The sequence below is a fragment of the Babylonia areolata genome, chromosome 19 (assembly GCF_041734735.1).
Source record: "Babylonia areolata isolate BAREFJ2019XMU chromosome 19, ASM4173473v1, whole genome shotgun sequence".
Lineage (NCBI taxonomy): Eukaryota > Metazoa > Mollusca > Gastropoda > Neogastropoda > Buccinidae > Babylonia > Babylonia areolata.
In genome coordinates, this window is record NC_134894.1 from 51646777 (window position 1) to 51669531 (window position 22755).

The window sequence follows — 22755 nt, forward strand, 5'->3', positions numbered from 1 at the left end:
CAGTCATCCTTCATCCCATACCATCATTTTCCCCAAGCCCTGTGGCGACAGGCGAGCGACGAAGCGACAGGTGTGGGTACACTGGCAGTCGTAGCCGCGGACCTGCACACAGGCGGCTCAGGCCATAGGGTCGTTTTTCACCGACTGGAGCAGCGGTGGAGATCAGCAGCCCCCTGAGAGACTGAGCAGCCCTCTTCAGGACAGCACTGCTCACCTCCATGGCATGAGGAAGGGGCTAGAAAAGGTGCCCTAAACATTGCCTGCTCCACACCACCCTAGTCAGCATACCGCGGCTGACGGGGACCCTACTCAAGCGGTCGACACACAAAGGAAAGAAAGAAGAAAACAAGGAGCACCCCACTGACCATTGCCACATGGAACGTGCGTACGCTTCTGGACAGAGGCGACTCAGACAGACCACAGAGACGCACAGCACTCATTGCGAGTGAACTAGCCAGGTACAACATTGACATCGCTGCCTTAAGTGAGACCAGACTGGCAGTAGAAGGCGAACTCTGTGAGCGAGGGGCAGGCTACACCTTCTTTTGGAGTGGTCGCAGACCTGAAGAGAGACGTGAGGCTGGAGTTGACTTTGCAGTGAAGACAACCCTCATTGGCAAGCTGGCTGGCCCCCCGAAAGGAGTGAACGATCGCCTGATGACGATGAAACTCCCTTTATGCAACGGGAAGAAGTTTACCACCACTGTCAGCGCCTATGTGCCCACCATGACCAACCCGGATGAGATCAAGGACAAGTTCTACGAGGACCTGAACGCTGTCATCACCGCTGTTCCCAACGCAGACAAGCTCATCATTCTTGGTGACTTTAACGCGAGAGTTGGCTGTGACAGCACCTCATGGGAAGGCGTGATTGGGAAGCATGGGGTTGGCAACTGTAACAGCAATGGTCAACTACTTCTCCAGACATGTGCCGAGCACGACCTTCTTATCACAAACACCGTCTTCTGCCTCCCTACCCGTAACAGGACGTCATGTATGCATCCTCGCTCTGGGCATTGGCATCTCATCGACTTTGTCATCGTCAGGGAGAGGGACAGGCAGGACGTACGAGTCACGAGGGCCATGTGCGGCGCCGAGTGCTGGACAGACCACCGCCTTATCGTCTTCAAACTCAACCTCCGCATCCAGCCCAAGAGACGGCCTCAGGGCATGAAAGCACCCAAACGCCTGAATGTCAGCAAGCTGGAGCTAGGCAACATCAAGCAGACCTTTCCTGACACCCTGGGGGAACGCCTTGAGTCCACCGTGCTGGACAACCAGAATGTGGAGGCAGCATGGGGCGCACTGCATGAGACGGTGTACAACACTGCCATGGAGTGCCTGGGGCCTTCTGCCAGGAAGCACAAAGACTGGTTTGATGAGAACTGCACTGAGATCAAGCAGCTGCTGGAAGACAAACGCCAAGCCTACAGAGCCCACATTGAAGATCCCAAGTCACAGTCAAAGAAAGACATACTGAAGAGCGCATGCAGCGCCATCCAGCTGAAGCTGCGGCAGATGCAGGATTCCTGGTTGAGCAACAAAGCTGATGAGATCCAGGGCTTTGCAGACAGGAACGACATGAAGAACTTCTATATAGGCCTGAAAGAAGTCTACGGTCCCACCACCTCCGGATCTGCTCCACTCCTCAGTGCTGATGGTTCTACCCTAATCACTGACAAGGACGGGATCCTTGAGAGATGGGCTGAACACTTTGACAGCGTACTGAACCGCCCCTCCACCATCAATGATGAAACCATCGACCGACTCCCCCAGGTGCCAGTCAGTGAGTCGTTGGATGCCATTCCAACTTTGGAGGAGACCCAGAAAGCTATCCGTCTGCTATCCAATGGCAAAGCCCCTGGCTTAGACTCCATTCCAGCTGAGGTCTACAAAGAAGGTGGTATGGCGCTGACTGAGAAGCTTCATCAGCTGTTCCAGCTCATCTGGCAGCATGAGGCAGTTCCACAGAACTTCAAAGACGCTTCCATCATACACCTGTACAAGCGCAAAGGAAATCGTCAGGCCTGTGACAACCATCGTGGAATATCCCTTCTGTCCGTTGCAGGCAAGACTCTGGCCAGAGTGCTACCCAACGGTCTCATAGCGCACCTTGAGCAAGGTCTCCTACCAGAGAGCCAGTGTGGCTTCCGGAAAGAACGCGGGACTATCGACATGGTGTTTGCTGCCAGGCAGCTCCAGGAGAAGTGTCAGGAACAGAACGCCGACCTTTACTCCACCTATGTCGATCTGGCCAAGGCCTTCGATACTGTTAGCAGAGACGGCCTTTGGAGAATCATGGCGAAGTACGGATGTCCCAGAAAGTTCATCACCATCATACGGCAACTACACGATGGGATGCTGGCCCGAGTCCTAGACAACGGAGAGACTTCAGAACCATTCCCTGTCTCCAACGGAGTATACCAAACCTCTTCATACACTCATCCAAAGTCACTTTGTTTTCAATCAATCTTTCGCAGATGACACACAGCTTTATAGAATATATCACCCAACAGAAATAGATCAAATCATACAGACTTTGCAGTCATGCATCACAGATGTGAAATCATGGATGAGAAATCACAAACTCAAACAAAATGATAATAAGACAGAGGCACTTCTCATTCACTTAAGGGAAGGTTCTACCATGGAAAAATGCAAAAAATCTTTTTTTTGCATGAGATGGGGTTTTCCGTGATTTAGATTCCGAAAACCCTTACTGATTTCGTAGTATCAATGCCTTTTGCAGTCAAGTTTCATAAGTATTTTTAAATAATTATTTTCTGAGGTATGAATGTTAAAATTAAAACAGAAATGTAGCTAATTAATTATGCATAAACTTCAAAACATCATATCTCAGCTTCTACTGAACATAAAAACAAAATTTAAACACCAAAATAAACACCAGAATCCTCTCAAACCCCCTAAACACTGACCTAAAACAGTCCAAAACAAAGTATTTCATTGGCTGTTGGTAGAAGGGCCACATAGCAGCAACCTAGTTCTCAACCAATCAGAGGTCGCGTCAGTAATGGCCTTTGGCTTGACATTGTTTGTGAAACAAATGGAAGCTGATAGCCGAAGTTGCATGCATTGCCTGTTTTCAACACACAGTGAGTGTATAAACCTGTTTTTGGTCAGAAATGGGTAAGAGGAAGGCTTCTTACAAGTCCAAAAAGCGTATGCCGCCACAGAAAAGGAGAAAATTAGAGCAGAGTGGTGCAAAAGATGATAGTTCAGGCGATAGTGGTGATGACAATACAGCTGGTCCGACGACTGCTACAAGTTCTGAACCCAGTGCTTTGGGTGAAAAAACTTTCTCACACTCTGGATGTAGAGTTTGACAAGGATGATGAACTCTCAGGGTATAGATTTGTTGATTGTGAACTGTTAGTTCAATTTGTGAATGGACTTTTGTGCCCTGATTGCAAGAAACCACTGGGTTCAAGTAACCTATCTTCTGTGAAAGAAGAAAGAACTGATCTTGCTTCTTTGTTTACATTTGAGTGTGGATGCAAAAACAAGGTCAGTTTCACAACTTCTAAGATGATAAACAAAGTTTTTGAAGTAAACAGAAGATTTCCATTGTCTATGTTTGCAATAGGAAGACACCAGGCTCAGGGAAAAAGATTTTTAGGGAACATGAATATCCCCACTTCTTTGAACAACAAGACATGGGCTAATCATAGGAATATGATAAAGAAGGTGACAGGAGCAGTTGCAGATCACAGCAAAGCTACAGCAGCCGAGGAAGCAAGACAAGCATACGGGGTTAATAATATTACAGTTTCAGGGGATGGTATTTACCAGCGTAGGGGATTTCAATCTAAAAATGGAGTAGTGACTGTTCTCTCAGTAAATGGGAAAAAGTCTAAAGTTTTAGACTGTGAAGTATTGTCAAACCACTGCGACAGCTGTAAAAAGAATGAAAAGAAGAAATCCGGCCCAGAATTAGAAAGATGGAAGATAGTCCATCAAGAAAAAGGTCTTTGTGACAAAAATCACACAGGCTCAGCTGCAGCAATGGAGCCAGCCGGGGCAGTCAGTGTGTTTTCACGGTCAGAGGAGAAATATGGCCTTCGATACATCAACTTTTTAGGAGACGGAGACAGTAAGACCTACACTACATTGAAGAATGAAAATGTGACAATTAGAAAATTAGATTGCTGTGGCCATGTCCAAAAAAGGATGGGTAGACATCTTTCAAACAAAGTCAGTGATCTGAAAAAACAAACATTCAGCCACAGAGGAAAGACAGTAAAAGGTATTGGAGGCCAGAACAAAACTTATCAAAAAAGCCATCCTGATAATTCAAGGGCACTATGGTGCAGCTATCAGAAAGAATCCAGGCAATTTAGATAAAATGAAACAGGATATCTGGGCCATTTTCAATCATAGGCAAAGGCAACATGATTTGCGTGGAGACTGGTGTCCATCAAGAGTGGCCGAGGTGACCCCGACAAACATGCATTTCCTGACTTTGTCTGCGAGGCCATCCGACCAGTGTTTGAAACACTCACCCAGGACAGTTTGCTGGAAAGGTGTCTCCATGGGGGCAGCCAGAACACAAATGAAAGCTTTCACAATCTGATCTGGGAGAGATGTCCTAAAACAACATTTGTAGGCCACAAAAGACTGAGCCTGGCAGTTGCAGATGCCACTATTGTGTATAATGATGGAAAGGTAGGCAGGCTGGGCATTTTTCACTCCCTTGGAATGGAGCCTGGAGTGTGGACTAAGCAGTGCTTTGCTCAGCTGGACAGAAAAAGAGTTGCATCAGGACAAATACAGGCAAGTGCTGTGATGAAGTTTGCTCGACGACATAAAGCGCTGACTGCTGCGGACCAGGAGGGTGAAAAAACTGAGGAGTATTACCATGCAGGGGCCCATGAGTAGTACAGTGAATCAGAAACTATTCAAGCATGCACCACATGATGGAAAAAAGTCATTTGAAGTACTTTAATACATACTTAATTAGGATGCAGTCAAAATGAAAACTTCAAAGCCCATTTTCTCAAAACGCAATTTTCGCCATTTATGTTCACCATTTCCCAAATATCTAAAAAAAATTGAGATTGAGCTCAAAATTTCAGTATGTGTTTATTACACATTTTGCTACATTTTGTTGGGAGATTTTGGTAATTTAGGCCTTATAAATGAATTTGTATTTTTCCAGTTTTTCACATAATTTAGAAGACCAAAACAACATTGACTTTTTTTTCAATGACTTTTTTCCTGCCAACACATTGTTCCCTGTTCATCTAACAGTGTTTCTGTGAAATTTCATACAAATAGCATGTTTAGGTTTTATGTTATCAGGGAAACCTGAAAAAAATTCAAACCCTATTTACAATGTGAAGATATGACAAAATCTTAAGCTGATTTGAGATATGCAAACAGTAAAACTTAAACTAAATACAGACCAAATTAGAAACAGATTAGTTGAAATTTAGTGGGTAAACCAAGATAACAAAAATTGGTAATTTTAGGCGTTTTCGGGTGGTAGAACCATGCCTTAAAGCGCTCATTTCTGACTTGCATGGGCCATCATCTATTCTGCTAGGAACCTCGGACATACCTTTCTCAGCATCTGCACGCAATTTATGGTACATGCTTTCAGATGACATGACACTTGACATACACATCAACCACATATGTAGGTCAGCATATGCAGCACTCCGACAAATCAGCTCCATTCGCCAATATCTAACCAAAGAAACCACAAAGACTTTGGTTTGTTGTTTTGTTCTGTCTATATTAGATTATGGAAATGCTCATCTTGCTGGCTGCCCCAAACACTGTGTTGACAAAGTTCAAAAAGTTCAAAACTCTGCGCACAACTCACTCTCAAAAGCTAAGAAATGTCAACACATCACTCGCCTACTCACTTCCCTTCACTGGCTCCGCATTCAAGCATGAATACAATACAAACTATCAGTCCTTTGTCACAATTTCTTCACTTGTCCTGTCTATCTTTCGGATCTACTTTCGTTCTATTCACCATCCAGACAACATCGTTCTTCAAATGACAAGTGCACACAGTCTGTTCCCAAGATTCGTACAAAAACTTATGGTGAACGTTCCTTTTCTTTTGTTGCATCTAAACAGTGGAATTAACTACCCTTACACCTCCGTTACACCCCAACACCTGTATTCAAGAGAGCACTCAAAACATATCTTTTAAAACTGTACTTTTCTCACTTAAACTATTCCTGCAAATGCTTGCTGTGATCTTATTGCCGGGTGTGCTCTTTGTGTTGATTGTATGAATTTGTATGATTTTTTTGGTGTGTGATTTGCGATGCTGGTTCCCTGGTGTTTATTTTTAACTTTGAATGTGATGTGCCTTGTGTTGCTGTGGTTTGTTCCTGTGTGATCTGAGACTGTGATGGTGCCTGTTTTGAATTACATATCTATGTTACTTTGTCTTAAATATATATATTTTAGCCAATGTCATGTGACATTGTGTTGACTTTGCACATGGGTTTAAGTCACTTAGCCTTAAATCGTGTATTTTATTGTAAAGCGCGGTGGGGCGGTACTGCGCTATATAAGCCTGCATTTTATCATTATCATTATTATCATTGTTAGCTCTTGTTCTCCAGCTGGCGACGCTCGAATAGGATCCTCTCCCTGGCTTTGAAACTGCTGAAGCAGACGATGATTGGATGTGGCCCCTTGCCAGATCTCAGATGATGAGCATGCCAGATTTCGATGTCGTCCTCTATCCCCATCTCTTCTTCCAACGGTCTTGACAGTTTTTTCAGTCTGCCAATGTTTCTGTTTACCCTTGGGGGGTGGGGAATATCGTGTAAAATCAGACTGTTGCGTCTGCCCCTCCCCTCGAAATCGTCCAGTTTGTTCTCCATTCTGTCTAACTTTTCTTTCAGTTCTTTGTTTTCCAACACAACTTCAGCAAAGTCATTGTGCATCTTATCCATTTGTTCTTGTACCGACAACTGCAGATTGTACATTGTCTTGTCCACTGTCGTCATCTTTTCCTCCATGGTCGACACTTTTTCCATTCATCGCACTCAACATTTTCACAACGTTAACGAAAGTATGCTGGTCAGCGGTTGCATCATCTCTGTTTCCAGAGGTCTGGCTTTGGTTTTGCGATGTCAGCGTTGTTTGCTTCTTGTTGGGACCTGGGTTCTCTCGATGTCATCACTGCAGCAGGAAAGCGAAAATGAACACAAGCACAACTTTCTCCCTGGCACGTTTTCTCACGAAGGTTTTCTTAGAAAAGTCCAGTAAAAACTAAAACGTCCCGCACACAGCACGGAAACATACCGAATTACTCGGCATGCTATCAGGAAACAAACTGAACGAGTATGGCATTTAACTGACTGAAAAAAAAATCGAATTAGCAATATTAATTAAAAAAAACACCTCCATGAAAACAGCTCACCGTGTGTGTGTGTGTGTGTGTGTGTGTGTGTGTTTCACAATCTGAATGAATTCATCAGCAATGCGTGGGGGTATGCGTATATAGGGGAGATAGAATGCGAGTGTGCGTGCATTCCAGAGTCCGGGTGTTTCTATGAAAAAGAGGGACGCAAACAGACAAAGAAACAATGAGAACAGACGGACACACACAAACAGAGACAGACTGCTACAGACAGAGCCGTGCTGACAGATATATACGAGTCAAATGAAGGAGACAGAGACTGACTGGACACAACGACAACAACAAAAAACCAAAAAAAACTCCGGTTATGAAATGCAGCCCATACTCCGTATAACACTCCTCAGATAGACTGTGAAAGACAGAGTGACAGGAATGAGACAAAGACTGGGCAAAACGAAACGAAACAATCTTTTACAATTCTCTAAATACAGGCCGCAATTAGTACTGCAGTACTCACTCAGACGGAGAGAGACAGAGGCACATGAAGGAGACAGACAAGGGCTGAGCAAAACAAAACAGTCCTTTTCGGTTCTGAAATGCTGGCCATGGTATAGCACTCCTTTAATCCTCAGCCCACATCCGCACCCTTTCTGATCGATTGTTTGGACCGTTGTCAAAGGAAATCCTAGTGTCATCTCCTGTCGTGAGCCTGATTGCACAGTCAATTTGAGACATCCGAAACCAACATCTTGAACAGTCACTTCAGGTAACTCTTGTTTCTGTGGCTGAGACCAAAACATAAGATCGATTCAATTGTACCATATGTTTTAATTTTCTTTTTTTCTTTTTTTAAACTGAAATACGGAGATCTTCCACCAGTATTGTCATTTTCTCTTTGCAAGGTGTCATTGTGACCTTAACGCTGATTTGCTGACAAGCTGTCCATGGTATGGATGTCGGCGATGAATCTGTTTTATCACAATGGCCTTAACCCTGCTTGCGGATCAAACTGATATGGAATAATAATGCTTTTGTCATTGGATCAGCTTTTTTTTCATCGCATATCACCAACAGTCGTTCATAATAACTTAAATCAGCGGGACAAAGAATTTTGTAAAAGTTTGCCTTAACGTATCGAACAAGAGAAACTATCATATGATTCGACTCATGTGTGTGTGTGTGTGTGTGTGTGTCTGTGTGTGTGTAAAACCCACTGTCACACATGAATAGGGCCTACCATTTGTAAACAAAGTAATCTTGGCTTTAGGCGGAACATCATTGTATTTGTATAACTCTTTTTGTCACAACAGATTTCTCTGCGTGAAATTCGGGCAGCTGTCCCAAGGGAGAGCGCGTCGATCCACTGACAGCACCATCCTTTTTTTGTATTTATTCTGCCTGCAATTTTATTCCTATCAAAGTGGATTTTTCTATAGAATTCTGCCAGAGACAACCCTTTTGTTGCCCTGGGTTCTTTTACGTGCGCTAAGTGCATGCTGTACACGGGACCTCGGTTTATTGTCTCATCCGAATGACTAGCGTCCAGACCACCATTCAAAGTCTAGTGGAGTAGGAGAAAATACCGGCGAATGCCGGTGTGATTTGAACCAGTGCGCTCAGATTCTCTCGCTTCCTATGCGGACGCGTTACCTCTCGGCCAACACTCCAATACACTGTTAATCTCCAGTACCCCCACTTAACGGACGATAAAAAAAAATTCACATTTTCGGGTTGGCTTTGAACGCCAGGATTTAACACCTGCAAAACCAAGAGTGTTAACTGGACAAACTGAAAAAAGAAACTAAAACTGTTGTGTGAACAACCATGCAAAACTGCCTTCAGTTTAACACGCATGAGATGTTCATGAAACCTTTCAATATTTCAAAGAAAGAGTGTCAAAATTTACGTCGATGTATACGTGATGATGAGCAAAAAGGGGACGATGGAAATATGGTTAGAGGAAGGGATCGGTTTAGGAGGGATGGAAAAGGAGGGAGTGGGGATTACAGGGGGTGGCGGACACCATTTCCAATGCAAATAAAATCATGAGACTTTTAAGTTTGGAAATGGGCGTGTCAAAATATAACACGCATTTCTTTCTTCATGACTTCAAGTTCATCCTTTCTGTACAATTTACATAAAATCACATATATATTTATAGCAGTTTCAAGTCTATTTCAACAAACACTGCTCAAAATGTAGCGTATAGTCGACTGAGTGAGGCAAGTTCGTCAGTCCACAGTGAAGTACTTCCTTTACGGTACCACCATGTGTACCATTGTAACATTTCGTATGCATTTCCCACAGCCACTTTGCTCAGGCTTTCTGCCTAGGCGCCTGGCATTCCGTGAGGCTAAGTCAAGCTGAATTCTAACACTATCCACAACCCCACTCCATCCCCTTTAAAATTCTCTCTTCCGGCCCTAAAACTCCAGTGCTACCGTCACCATTTTTGTTTTGTTTTTTTCTGTTTGTTTTGTTTTGTTTTATGTTGTTGTTTGTTTGTTTGTTTGTTTCAAACAAACAAAAAAATAAACATGTATAAAATTTAAAATAATTTGGAGTCTATATATTCAATTCTTCTTCGTTTACGATCTCCAGCACCGTACGTGTCCCTCTGTTAAAAGAGGCAGTTTCCCGTCCGACCGAAACCATTCTTTAGGGGGGAGTGGGAGGGGGATAGGTTCTTTCTTTTTTCTTTTTTTTTCTTTTTTTTCCCCCTCCGCCTTTTTATGTTTCCCACAACAAGCTATTTCTTTCCTCAGGCTTCCACCACCACTACCACCCTTTCTTTCTGCACTCGCCTTCAAGCTCCCTCCCCATCGTCCCCCAGCATTACCGCTTTGCTCTGGGCACGTGTGCAATTTCAACATGTTTATTGTGGTGGCGACGGTAAAAAGTCGGCCACACTGACTGCATTGACGTCATCAGCGAGGACCCCCGCCCTGCGCTTTGGCGTGATAAATGACGCGAGACGAGGGAGGGGGAATGATGGGATTAATTAAACGGTTGGGGGAGGAGGGAGAGGTAAGAGACGGAGGGAGGGTCTGTTAGAATAAAATAAAATGAAAATATTTAAAATGCCATTATCTCTTCCGTGCGTCAGCAAGTCATGCATGCCCACGTGAACACTTAACGCGCCTGCGTGTGTGTGTGAATGTGTCCGCATCCTCTCTCTCTCTCTCTCTCACACACACACACACACACACACACACACACACACATCACGTACACACACACAAACAGCGATTCATTTCTTCCTTCTACACACACACACACACACACACACACACACACACACATACACAGATATCACGTACACTGACACACACACACACACACACACACACACACACACACACACACACACACACACACACACATGTCACGTACACTGACACAAACACACATCACGTACACCGACACAAACAGCGATCCATTTCATCCTTCTGTTTCCATGTGTTGTGCCCTTTCAAGGTCTGTCCAACACACATCCTCACATGCCTGCGCGCACTTCCACCACGAGCACCACCTCCAATGACCGTCTTCGAAACTGAACAGCTTTCATATCTCTATTTCCATATTATATTATCTTCCGGTGTAGGTCTCGGTCGGTCGGTCTCTCTCTCTCTCTCTCTCTCTCTCTCTCTCACACACACACACACACACACACACACACACACACACACACACACACACAGAGAAAGAGAGAGAGAGAGAGAAAAAACGCTCGCATGTATATAAATACGTTTGCACTCGCATGCGTACGCGTACATATTTTAGCATGTACGCACCATGCACGCACAAACGCACACTCGCACGCACGCACACACTTATAATCACGCTCGCTTCTGTAGGCGAGTAGTAAATGTTTGCTTTATCGAAATTTCAAAAGTGGATTTGGTAGAGAAAAATATTTAAGCCTGATAATTATGTTATCAGCTTCTTCAGATTTCGAAGTAGTAATCATAAGCTGGAAATAGAAACAGGGAGACACAAAGGCATACCACGAGAGTTACGGTTTTGTAAGGTTTGTAACATGTCTGTGATTGGTGATGAGTTTCATTTTATAATGGAATGTCCCAATTATGATCAGTTACGAAATAGATATGTTCCTAAAAAAACATTTGTCTCCAAAATCGGTTTTTAATTTTTGTAATATGCTCAAAGGAGGCAAAAAAGTCATTTTAGCTGTAAGTAAGATGATTAGATTTGCAAATGTTGCCTAGTTATACTTTTGGAGTTAAAAGACATTTGTGTTTTCTCAACTTTTATGTGACATTGTTGTGTATTTTGAAATGTTTGTTATGGGCACGAAAAGAGTATTTTGCAGTAATCCTCCATACTCCAATAGGAGTGAAAGGATAATTAAAACTTGAAACTTGAAACTTGTGTGTGTGTGTGTGTGTGTGTGTGTGTGTGTGTGTGTGTGTGTGTGTGTGTGTGTGTGTGTGTGTGTGTGCAAACAGGTACAAAAACACACGCGCGCAAGTACGTCCGCACGCACAAACGCAAGCACACATACACAAATGTGAGCGTGCATGCATGAGGAGACAAAGGTTCCAACATCAACAACACTATCAAGAATACGGACAGATGTATCCGAAAAAGAAGGTGCGTGCATTTCCATACTGTCACTGACATGGCTATTACTGGAAAAACGTGCAATTTTAACAACTTGTGAAAACCAGATCACTTCCTGCGAATTGGGAATCGCCCTCATCATTATCGACCTGTGCGTACGTGTAGTTATCTCCATCACGTAAAGGTCCTCTCTCTCTCTCTCTCTCTCTCTCTCTCTCTCTCTCTCTCTCTCTTTGCCGCAATTATAAAACCCTTAGAGATGAATAATAACAAAGTCTACCTTCAATCGTCATTATTCAGATTTACTCTTCTAATGTCAAACACGAATGAATATCTCATTAACTGACTAAAAGACTAGCAATACTTGTGTATACTGTAACTGTGAGTTGTTGTTTTGTTGTTCGTAAGCAATGCTGATGTTGGCCATTGACCTTTGACTTTGGATTTCGATATAGTCGTGTTTTCTATACAGCAAACTATTGTAGCAGGTGCAATTCAGATGGGATCAAAGATACATGCTCTAAACCCTTGCCAACAAGCTTACTATATCATGGCATGTTACGATCCTGACCTGTGAATCCTGAATTGGAATGGCACCCACTTGGTGAGGGGGTGGCTGGAAATGCTTAATCGCTATCCGTACCATTCTGCCAAGTTTAAGCTATTTTACCACTTACAGTGGCCGAAAACACTCCACATCCTCCTCTCCTCCCCTTATCCCTCCACCCAAACAAACACGCACGGACGTATACACAGACAACACAGACTGTGATTACACAGATTCACTATGTCAGTACACGTAGGTCATCATAACAAATTTGAAACAGGCAGTCAAAAGTGGAACGATGTTACTTTAAAGGTGTTCACGTCAATGCTGAAATCATGGGCATGGAGATACTGTATGTCCTACCTTTCATGCCGATCTGTGGATAGGTATTGATATCCATGGCAGCATCAGGAGATCCCACAGTGTCTGAAACAAATAAGTGTTAACACATGGAAAAAGAGAATTCAATTTCTCACTTGTTTTGAGGACAGTATTTGGACCAGATTTTCATAACTGTGTGGATACGTCTGTCTGTCTATCTGTCTGCAGGAGAGTGGGGGCCGCGGGGGCTGTAAAGGTGGGTTCACATTTGACTGTCCATTGTGGATAGATGCACGAATTTCAAAGATACGTGTGGTGACTACTCGGACAGACAATTATTAGTAGTATTACTGTTGCTGTTGTGCAAAATTCAAACGCCTTGAAAACCATCCAATGAAAAACAGAATGAGCAGACCCGCCAAGAGCCGGCTGAAAAGAGGCAGCTTCATCCACCAGTCAAGACGCCTTGAAACAAACCCCAGTCTTAATGGAACACGAAGCAAAACCTATCTCGGCAAATGTCACCTACCCATCTTGGAAGAGGCAGGTGTTCCCAACAGTCGTCACCAGCATTCCCGGAGTGGAGAAGAGAGGAACACAGTCAGACACCCAAAGGAAGGCCCTGGCCATGGAGTGGATCTGCAACCAGTAACCCCAGGAAGACTGGACCCATGTCTTTACAGATGGCTCCGCCACAGAAGCAACGTGGGATGGTGGAGCTGGAATCTTCCTCCAAAAGTCCAATACAAAGACGGAGATGAAGAAATTGCAATCCCAACAGGAAAATACTCCACCAACTTCCGAACTGAGCGAGAAGCCCTCTGTGAGGTAGCCACAACAGTCTCGCAGAACTCCACAAGAACAACAGGGCAGGTGGTGGTGTTCTGACACTCTCTCCGTGCTCCAAGCCCTCAAGAACTCCCGCTGCAAAGAACAGAACCATCTCACTTCAGCCCTTGTTGCCCTGAGTGCCAGAGTGGAGAAAGTGGTGATACAATGGGTACCAGCACACTGTGGCATCAGAGGCAACGAAAAAGCGGACATTATGGCAAAAGACAGTGCACAGAAGGAGCAGGCCAACAAACTGGTGTCATACGATGAAATCAAGACAATCATCAAGGCACAGCAAGGAATAAAGTGGTGCCTCCAGCACCCCAAATATAATCCAGAAGACAGATAACATTTGCTGGAACGACGGGAACAGGTCAAGATCTTCCGCCTGAGGACTGGACACAACCGCCTTCTCCACCACATGCACACAAAATTTGGCATCGGACAAAGTGGAGAGTGCCCTTGTGGCGAGGGACCAATGACAACCGACCACATCCTTCAAGACTGTACGACGCATGCAGCATCCAGGAGGAAGTACCGGCCAACACCAACAGCAGTGGAAGCCAAGCTGTACGGCACCCTGGAGGAGCTGCAACGGACGGCAGCCTTCATCGATAACACAGGGCTGTTCATCTAACGGGAGGCGAACGAGGACGAAAAAGAAGATGTTGCTGTTGTTTTAGTTGTGTTTTGTTGCTACATCAGCTGCTGCTGCTGTTATTGTTCAATATAATGAATCTGCTGACCACAGAAAATGCTGCGTTGAACACTTACTGATCATATGGAAACATGAAAAATGCCAACATGCATCACACCTGAAAACGGAGTATTATTATTATCATTATAATCATTATTATCATAATTATTATTATTATGAGCATTCACGCCTGATCTTGAAAATGAGCCCTAGGCGTTTACAAATAGTGCAAATAATAATAATAATGGATACTTATATAGCACACTATCCAGAAATCTGCTCTAGGTGCTTTACAAAAACGATTTTGATAACATAAAACATTATATCTATGTTACATACACACACCAAAATGTGACCACACACACACACACACACACACACACACACACACACACACACACACGCACGCACGTACGCACACACACACTGCATACATACATTTTAACATACATGTGTATCTAACAGCTACCCTAACACATACGCACACATAGGCAGGCACAAACTTACATAAACACACGCACACACAATACACATTCATATACATGCATGTAGTTATGTACACATACATATGTATACACACATAGTCAAGCACACCTAACGGAAAGGAAGTGGACCTGCCACAATTGAACTTATTGCTGAGGGAAAAGGTGAGTTTTGAGACGAGATTTAAAAGATGCGACGGAATCAGAATGACGGAGGTTATCAGGGAGCTTGTTCCACGTCTTTGGCGATTGAAAAGAAAACGATCTGTGTCCATAGGTCTTACTTCTGACGTGAGGTATCCTGAGAAGTCGAGTATCAGAGGAAGAACGGAGCTGGCGAGACGGGGTATAGATATGGATGAGTTCAGAAAGATACTTGGGGCCAGATCCGTTGACTGCAGAAAAGGTCAGAGTGGATAGCTTATAGTCTATTCGATCAGAAACAGGCAACCAGTGGAGAGACTGAAGGAGAGGAGAAACATGGTCAAATTTAGAAGCTCTGCAAATGAGTTTGGCAGCGTTATTCTGAATTCGTTGGTGTCTGTCTAACAGGTATTTGGGAAGGCCGGCCAAAAGAGAGTTGCAGTAATCCAATCTTGAGAGAACCAGAGAGCATACAAGTGTCTTGGTTGCATCGGTTGAGAGATAGTGGCGGATAGAGCTGATTCTACGCAGTTCCAAATAGGCAACTTCACAGATATTCGAAATGTGCTGTTGGAAGGAAAGAGACTGGTCCAGGATTACACCAAGACTGCGAACAGAGGAAGAAAGTGAAACAGGTGTGCTATTGATCAGAACAGAGTCAGGAAAGGAAGGATGTTGACGAAACTTCTTTGGACAGGTTATCATAAATTCAGTCTTACCATCATTTAATTGCAGCTTGTTGAGAGTCATCCAGTCCTTTAGGCCAGCAATGCACTCCTGTGTTTGAGTCACCAGTGCATCAAATTCAGCTATGGAAGCCGACTGATAAAGTTGTGTGTCATCAGCAAAGCTCTCATGCGACATCGCATGATGACTGATGACATCCGACACAGGAGCCGCATACAGCACGAAAAGAACAGGACCTAGGACGGACTCTTGAGGGACACCATATTTCAAGGCAGATACTCTAGAGTATGTACCATTTACACACACTTTCTGTGTACGATCTGACAAGTAAGACGTGATCCATGCTAGTGCAGTGTCACGAATACCAAAGGAAGTTTTAAGTCTGTTCAAGAGGATAGAGTGGTCGATAGTGTCAAAAGCTGCTGACAAATCTAAGAGAGCGAGAACAGATATCTTATCCTCATCAAATCCCGAAAGCAAATCATTCACTATTCTAAGAAGGGCTGTTTCGCAACTATGACCACGTCTATAAGCTGACTGGTGGGAATTAAGTAAACCATTCTGCTCCAGATGAGCTAAGAGCTGAGACAATATGATCTTTTCTAGCAGTTTTGATAAAAATGACGGATTAGAGACAGGTCGATAATTTTTCAAACAATTATGATCCAAAGATGGTTTCTTGACAACAACAAAAACACATAAATATCGAAAAGGAAAACTGAACACAAAATACAAAGCATTATTTAATTATTCACAAACCCAAACCCATAAGCACACACAAGCACGTGCACACGCACACATCATATTACACAATCACAGATAGTACAAAATCAAAAGTACAACAGGTCTACAAATTCTGAAACTCTCAAACTCACTCACTCACGAATAATCATTTTACTTGATACTGGAGTGAGGAAAAGATGTTGAGAATTATTCAAGAAGGGAAGAGGTGGGTCGCGAGACTGGATTTGAAAGACTGCAGCGAAGATGAGTGACGGAAAGGCTGAAGAAGTTGATTTCAAAGAATGGAGGCTTGGTATGAAAAACTGCGTGGGTCATTCAAGCTCTGAGTAACATCACCATACAACTACACATCATCAGTTCATAACTTGATGTCACAACCAGTTCAGAACTTAATACTTACATACCATCAGTTCAGAGCTTAATAACTACACATATCATTTTAGAGTTTGATAACGACACACATCAGTTCAGAGCTTGATAACTACACATCCTCAGTTCACAGCTTGACAACTAATGTCAAAATGATGCAAGATTACCTTTGATAGCAGTCTCCTCCCCGATTTGACGTTGTAACTGGATAAAAAGGCGATCGTGTTTTTAACTTTATTGCCCAATACAGCCATGGAATTCCCCACAGATATCTATGCGGCCATCTGAGCCAATCCTCTAAACTCTGCGCTGTTTACCACATGTGTGCGGCGATAACCACGTTCAGTGCTATGACAACCTCCATATCCTTTAGATGCCTTACAGTTGTGCCCACAATCAATGTAAGCAGACAACGTTCAGACAACATACATAATTACCATTCCGTTTTAAGAACAAGGCTCAGACAGACAGAGAGAGAGAGACAGAGAGAGACAGAGAAAGAAAGAGAGAGAAGTCACGCAGCGCCGCACGTGCAGACCGACTGTGCAATAAACGTTTATCAGGGCAAGCCAAGTAAAGTTGTTCGCCAGCTGCAGCCGGAGAAGGCTATAATTGGACGGTGGGCTATTTTGGGCTGCCTGACCTCTGCGGGCCCGTGACCACACAGCAGCAGGCAGGCAGGAGCCAAATAATCAATGACTCCACAGAGAGAGAGAGAGAGAGAGAGAGAGAGAGCTTTGTAAACAGCTCAGCTGTCAGGCAGAGCTCAAGGCGAGGAGACAATGACGACAAAGTATTTTTGGTACAGTCCGAGCAGAAACTGAAGCTACCCAACCTTACATTCACCATCCTTTTGTGATGCATGGGACTGGCCCCATGTGTGGGATGTGTTTTGGCAGTGTCCGAAATTTACCCTATGGTGCCACTCTGCTGTCCTCAAGTAAGAAAATAAAATCCTGTCCCGAAAGGACCCGCACCTTCTTATCAACGCATATACTATCATTGCCAGTTACACAGATTCACTCTGCATGCGGGGGTAACAGCTGACGTGTGGAATGGTACTAACGTCTACCACCAGACACATAACCCTCCACTTTGCTTTCACATCACACACTACCAAAGACAATTTCACCATCACCATGGAAGTTACAGTTAACTTTACTATCGTATTATCAAGGTAAGGATTTTACAATTCGTGTCTATTTCTCAAAACGCGTTTGGCCAGCTTTCCAGAAACTTGACAGCTGTGTCGCTGAAATTTTAGTCCAGATCACCTTCCGTGACACTGAGTCACAGACCACAAGGATCACCTTTTGCCCTCTCCACGTGGACAGCGATTTCTGCCACGTACTTCAGCTGATTCTGATGCGACTATCTCTACCACTACTACCACATTACTACTACTACTAATAATAATAATAATAAGAGTAGTAATAATGATAATAATAAACATTTCTAAGTCCTACTTTATGTTTGTAGGCATTTGAGGTGACTGAGACAGGAACAAGGTAGAATCAAACGAACCAGCACAAAAACTGGGCTGTCTCTCTCTCTCTCTTTTAGTTAGGTTTTTTCCCGCCTAAAAATAAAGGGTAGCAGGCTGGAACGGAAAGAATGGAAGGAGGAGAGAGACTGGTGAAAAATAGCTCTGCCAGCCAAGACAACAAAACAGGATGTGACGTGACAAACTGGTGGAACAGTGCAAAGCCGCCTGCTTTTACGGAAATGACGTCAGCCAATCAGCGTGAAAGAATAAGCCAACGAATGGTCAAGCCAAGCCAAGATTATCTCTTTGAAATTAACATTAATTCGTGTGATTGACATATATTCGTCAGTTTTCGTCAGTTTGTATCACGTCAAGACTTCTCCGTATCAGTGGTATGCACAACTCAAAAGCTTTCCTTCGCTCTGTGGTCCTCGCCGCGAACAAATTGAACGCTTTTGTAATGGGAGGTAATTCATGCTTGCATAATGGCACTAACATCTATCGACTGCCATAGCATCACAACACCGCAGTTGTTGTTGTTGTTGTTTTTTCGTATTCCATCGAAACAAAAAAGAGGGAAAAAAACTACTTTTTTGTAGAGCCTGGAGTGAAAAACACAAGTGTAAATGTGCATCATGTAACATAAATAAATAAATAAATAAATAATAAAAAGCGCGAAACCTTGCAAAAGCATTGAATCTCTCCTTTTTCACAATTCATGCACCACGCTTACACACACATCACTTACACACACACAGCCTGGCTATATATACCTTAGCGCTACTATTATCGCTCATGCAACGCGGAGTGTTGGCTTCGTGTTCACGTCGACTGAAGGGTTTACTTTTAGTTTACGTTTGTGGGGTCCTGCATTCCATAAGAAGAATGAAAGAGGTACCCGAAAAACCTCTGAGTTACTGGTCAGCAATGTCTACAGAAGTATAATATTTCAAATAAAGAAATTGTTGACAACTGAAAAGTGTGGTTGACACAGTGACAAATTATGAGATCAGATTCACGTCTTGTTGTGCGTCGATTGTTAAAATGGGATATCGGTAATTTCTGCTCAACGCATCAAAACAGTAATTTCCAAGATACTGGTTTTTCACTGTCATATTTTCCCGGTTGTTGGAGTGTTACTTTCATGGGAAACGTTTTCAAGGAGTATTTATTTCCCAGCGAAACCAATGGGACCTTCAATGCTCGTAAATGAACCTCAATCACCAACTGAAATCGACGGACAGAACTTGCAAGAGATTTGGCACACAGCGTTACTTGGAGAGTTTCCGGTTTGTACACTTAATGGGCTTTGAATGACTGTCAGCAAGAGAAGGAAAGATACAGACTGATGCTAGTGTCGTTTTAACTGAATATTCACTGTGTTTGAAAAAGAGATGACAGACACATATCAAGATGAACATTCTTCACCAGTTAACTATATGCACGGATTTGACCCATGTTCTGAATCGGTCGGCTTGCTCAAATAATATCACACCCATACATTATCCGGTGGATAATATTTTGTTGCCTGAAGCAGGAAGTGTGGACGGGAGGAAGAGTGGTTAAGCGAGACTGAAACGTTCCGTCAACGTCACATGGGATTGCGTTTGTTTTGTTTCGTTTCGTTTTGTTTTTGCGCGCTGGTCAAAATGTTAAATCCTGTCTCCCTCAAAACCGGGTTTCCCTGCCACTCTCTATTGCTAAGAGAATGACAATGTTTAACCCATATTCACACACATGCTTGAGTAGTTTCAGTTTCTCAAGGAGGCATCACTGCGTCGGACCAATCCATTTATATACGCTGCACCACATCTGCTAGGTACATGCTTGACCAGCAGCATTTATAACCCAACGCGCTTGGTCAGGCCGTGTATGCATGTATATATATTTGTGTACCTATCAGAGAGGACTTCTACAAATTTTTGCCGGAGGACAACCTTTCGTTGCCGTGGGTTCTTTTTCAGTGCGCAAAGTGCGTGCTGCACATGGGACCTCGGGCTATCGTCTTATCCGAATGATGAGACGTTCAATTTGATTTTTCCAGTGACACTTGGGAGAAAGGGCGATGTCGTGAATCAAACAAAGACCCTAACAGACATTGTATTGGCGGATGAACATCTTAACCATTCTACCATCCTCATATGTGGTTTAAATGATCACAGTAACAAACTCTGATACATGTCTGTATATATTTTTTTTTATCGCCAAGCATGAGAGAATTCGCGACTTCCGCAATCATTTCTAACAACAACCTTTAAGAAAGATTTGGCTGTGGATTTTCCATTTCCACTTCTATGCCTGAAATTTCATATTACCAACTGGCCATTGCAGCCTACGTCACAAGGATGAAGAGAAGTAAAAGAAAAAAACATTAATGATCTTCAGCGTTTGCGAAGAATACCCTGGCAAGCGCTAACTTCTGTGTCAAGAGAAACCTGTAAGCAATGAGAAAGACAAGAAGACAGAAAGAAAGAAAAATCAAGCAAAGAAAAGGGGGAGGGGGCGGAGTAAAGAAAACGAATGAGCGATGAAGGGGGGTGGGGGGGGGAGAATGCATCAAGAAGGGTGAGTGATTAATGATAGTTTCTGTATCCTGCTTTGCTAGTGATGACTTGAGATCATTACTTATTTTTGTTCGTGCTTAAACAGCTACACCTCTAAACTCCTCTCTTTCTCTCTCTCAGTCTGTCTGTCTCTGTCTCTCTCTCTCTACACACACACACACATTATATATATATATATATATTGCAATGCCTACTTGAACGTGTGTGTGTGTGTGTGTGTGTGTGTGTGTGTGTGTGTGTGTGTGTGTGCGTCTGCTTGTGTGTATGTATGTGAACGTCTTGATTGCCGAAGTTCGTTGTGATGTTAGCGCCCACGCTGTTCTTGTTCTCGTGCCAGGTATTCAGTGCAGGGATGTGGGTCCCCAACACATGAGTGCATTGGTTGCATTTCGATTTCGTGTCTGTTTTGACCAGATTATTGTAATTAGAGAGAGAGAGAGAGAGTGTGTGTGTGTGTGTGTGTGTGTGTGTGTGTGTGTGTGTGTGTGTGTGTGTGTGTTTTACGGTCTTGTCACAGTCTCGAAATGGTTTCATAATATTAGCAGATCAAATCAGAAGGTTGTTATATCTAGATGATTGACTTCCCTGGAGAGGAGTTTTCTTAAGTAAGAATTATTGCTTCGAAACGAAGCTGGGGTTACTCTGCATTTTATATTTGTATCTCCCTTTTTTTTCATGGTTATTTCATGCATATGAACATTTCTGTCGTTTGGATCAAGCGACAATGTAACTTTGCAGCGAACTTTTTTGTCATTGAGCATTCCCTGTTGCTTGCTATACAGTGTTCTATTCGATAGATTTTGTTTATTTATACAGGTTGCAGTTTTCATTTTGTGCAAACTTTAAAACATTTGTTGATCGAATAACTGTTTTGAGTGTTATGTGCTTTGGGCCATTTGTCTTTCATGTTTCATGCAATGTTCACTGTCAATATGTGGCCCTCTAGAGATGGTCTTGGAGCTGGCTTTATAACTGTTAATCATATTTTTAACAAATTAGATTAACTTTCTTCTATTCTATATAATTCTGGCAAACAAATTCATTTATTTCCTTGTGCTGAATTCCGACTAACATGTTATTTCCGACGCAGACGTGTCTCTTGCTGGTTACAACGTTGTCCGTCTTGATGACGCCCTTCCTAAACAAACTGGCTCAATCCTTTACATAAGTCCGTCCCTCTCTTACAAACAATGGCCTATTGTTTCTTTTGTAAAATATAGTGCCGAAACAGTGTGGATCGAAGTAAACATTAAGAAAAGTAAACCTTTATTAACTGGATTAGGTAGGTTTAAAATTACTCATGAGGAACACTTAACAAAACGAATAAACAGTAATACAGTAAAATTGATTTTTATTTTAAATCTTAAAAATAATAAAAACGCATTCATTGATTCTATTAAAAAATTAAAATAAATAAAAATAAATAAATAAAAACAGTTCACCGACAAGTATATAACCTAAATGCAACAACTCTTATACCCCATCACACACACACACACACACACACACACACACACACACACCTATGTAAACAAATGAGATAAGAGCAATCACAGTTAAAATGTACATACATGATTTAAGAGGGAGGGTTACACTAAAAACTCTTTTTTTTTAAACAGCAATCGTTCAACCATTCAGACCACACACCATCCCTTTCCCTGACCCTCTCTCCCGCCTCTCATGCCCATTCTCTCGAATTCCGCGCGAATCGCTCAACATTCACGGGAACTCATATTGCCATTAACTGAGCCAACAGTACTAGTAAGTTCTGACAGGTATTTTTTGAAGAGGTAAGTTTTCAGATTTGCTTATAAGGTGGAAAGATTAGCAGTCTGTCTGAGAACAATGGGCAGAGAGTTTCATGTTGTTGGACCAACGACTTCTTTCCACAGTAGTTTAGAAAATTTCGGGAAACCGTTAGCTGTGAGGAATCTAGAGATCTTAATGT

At 43.0% G+C, this 22755-nt stretch overlaps 1 protein-coding gene across 7 annotated transcripts in view; it reads right to left on the reverse strand.

Moving 5' to 3' along the window:
- LOC143293827 (histone deacetylase 4-like) overlaps positions 1 to 22755 on the reverse strand; it is a 239966-nt gene that overhangs the window by 125774 nt on the left and 91437 nt on the right. For all 7 annotated transcript variants that reach the window (XM_076605101.1, XM_076605107.1, XM_076605108.1 and 4 more), the window contains exon 4: positions 12846 to 12908. In XM_076605101.1, the coding sequence (XP_076461216.1) occupies positions 12846 to 12908 (63 nt within the window). The remainder of the gene's footprint in view (positions 1 to 12845; positions 12909 to 22755) is intronic.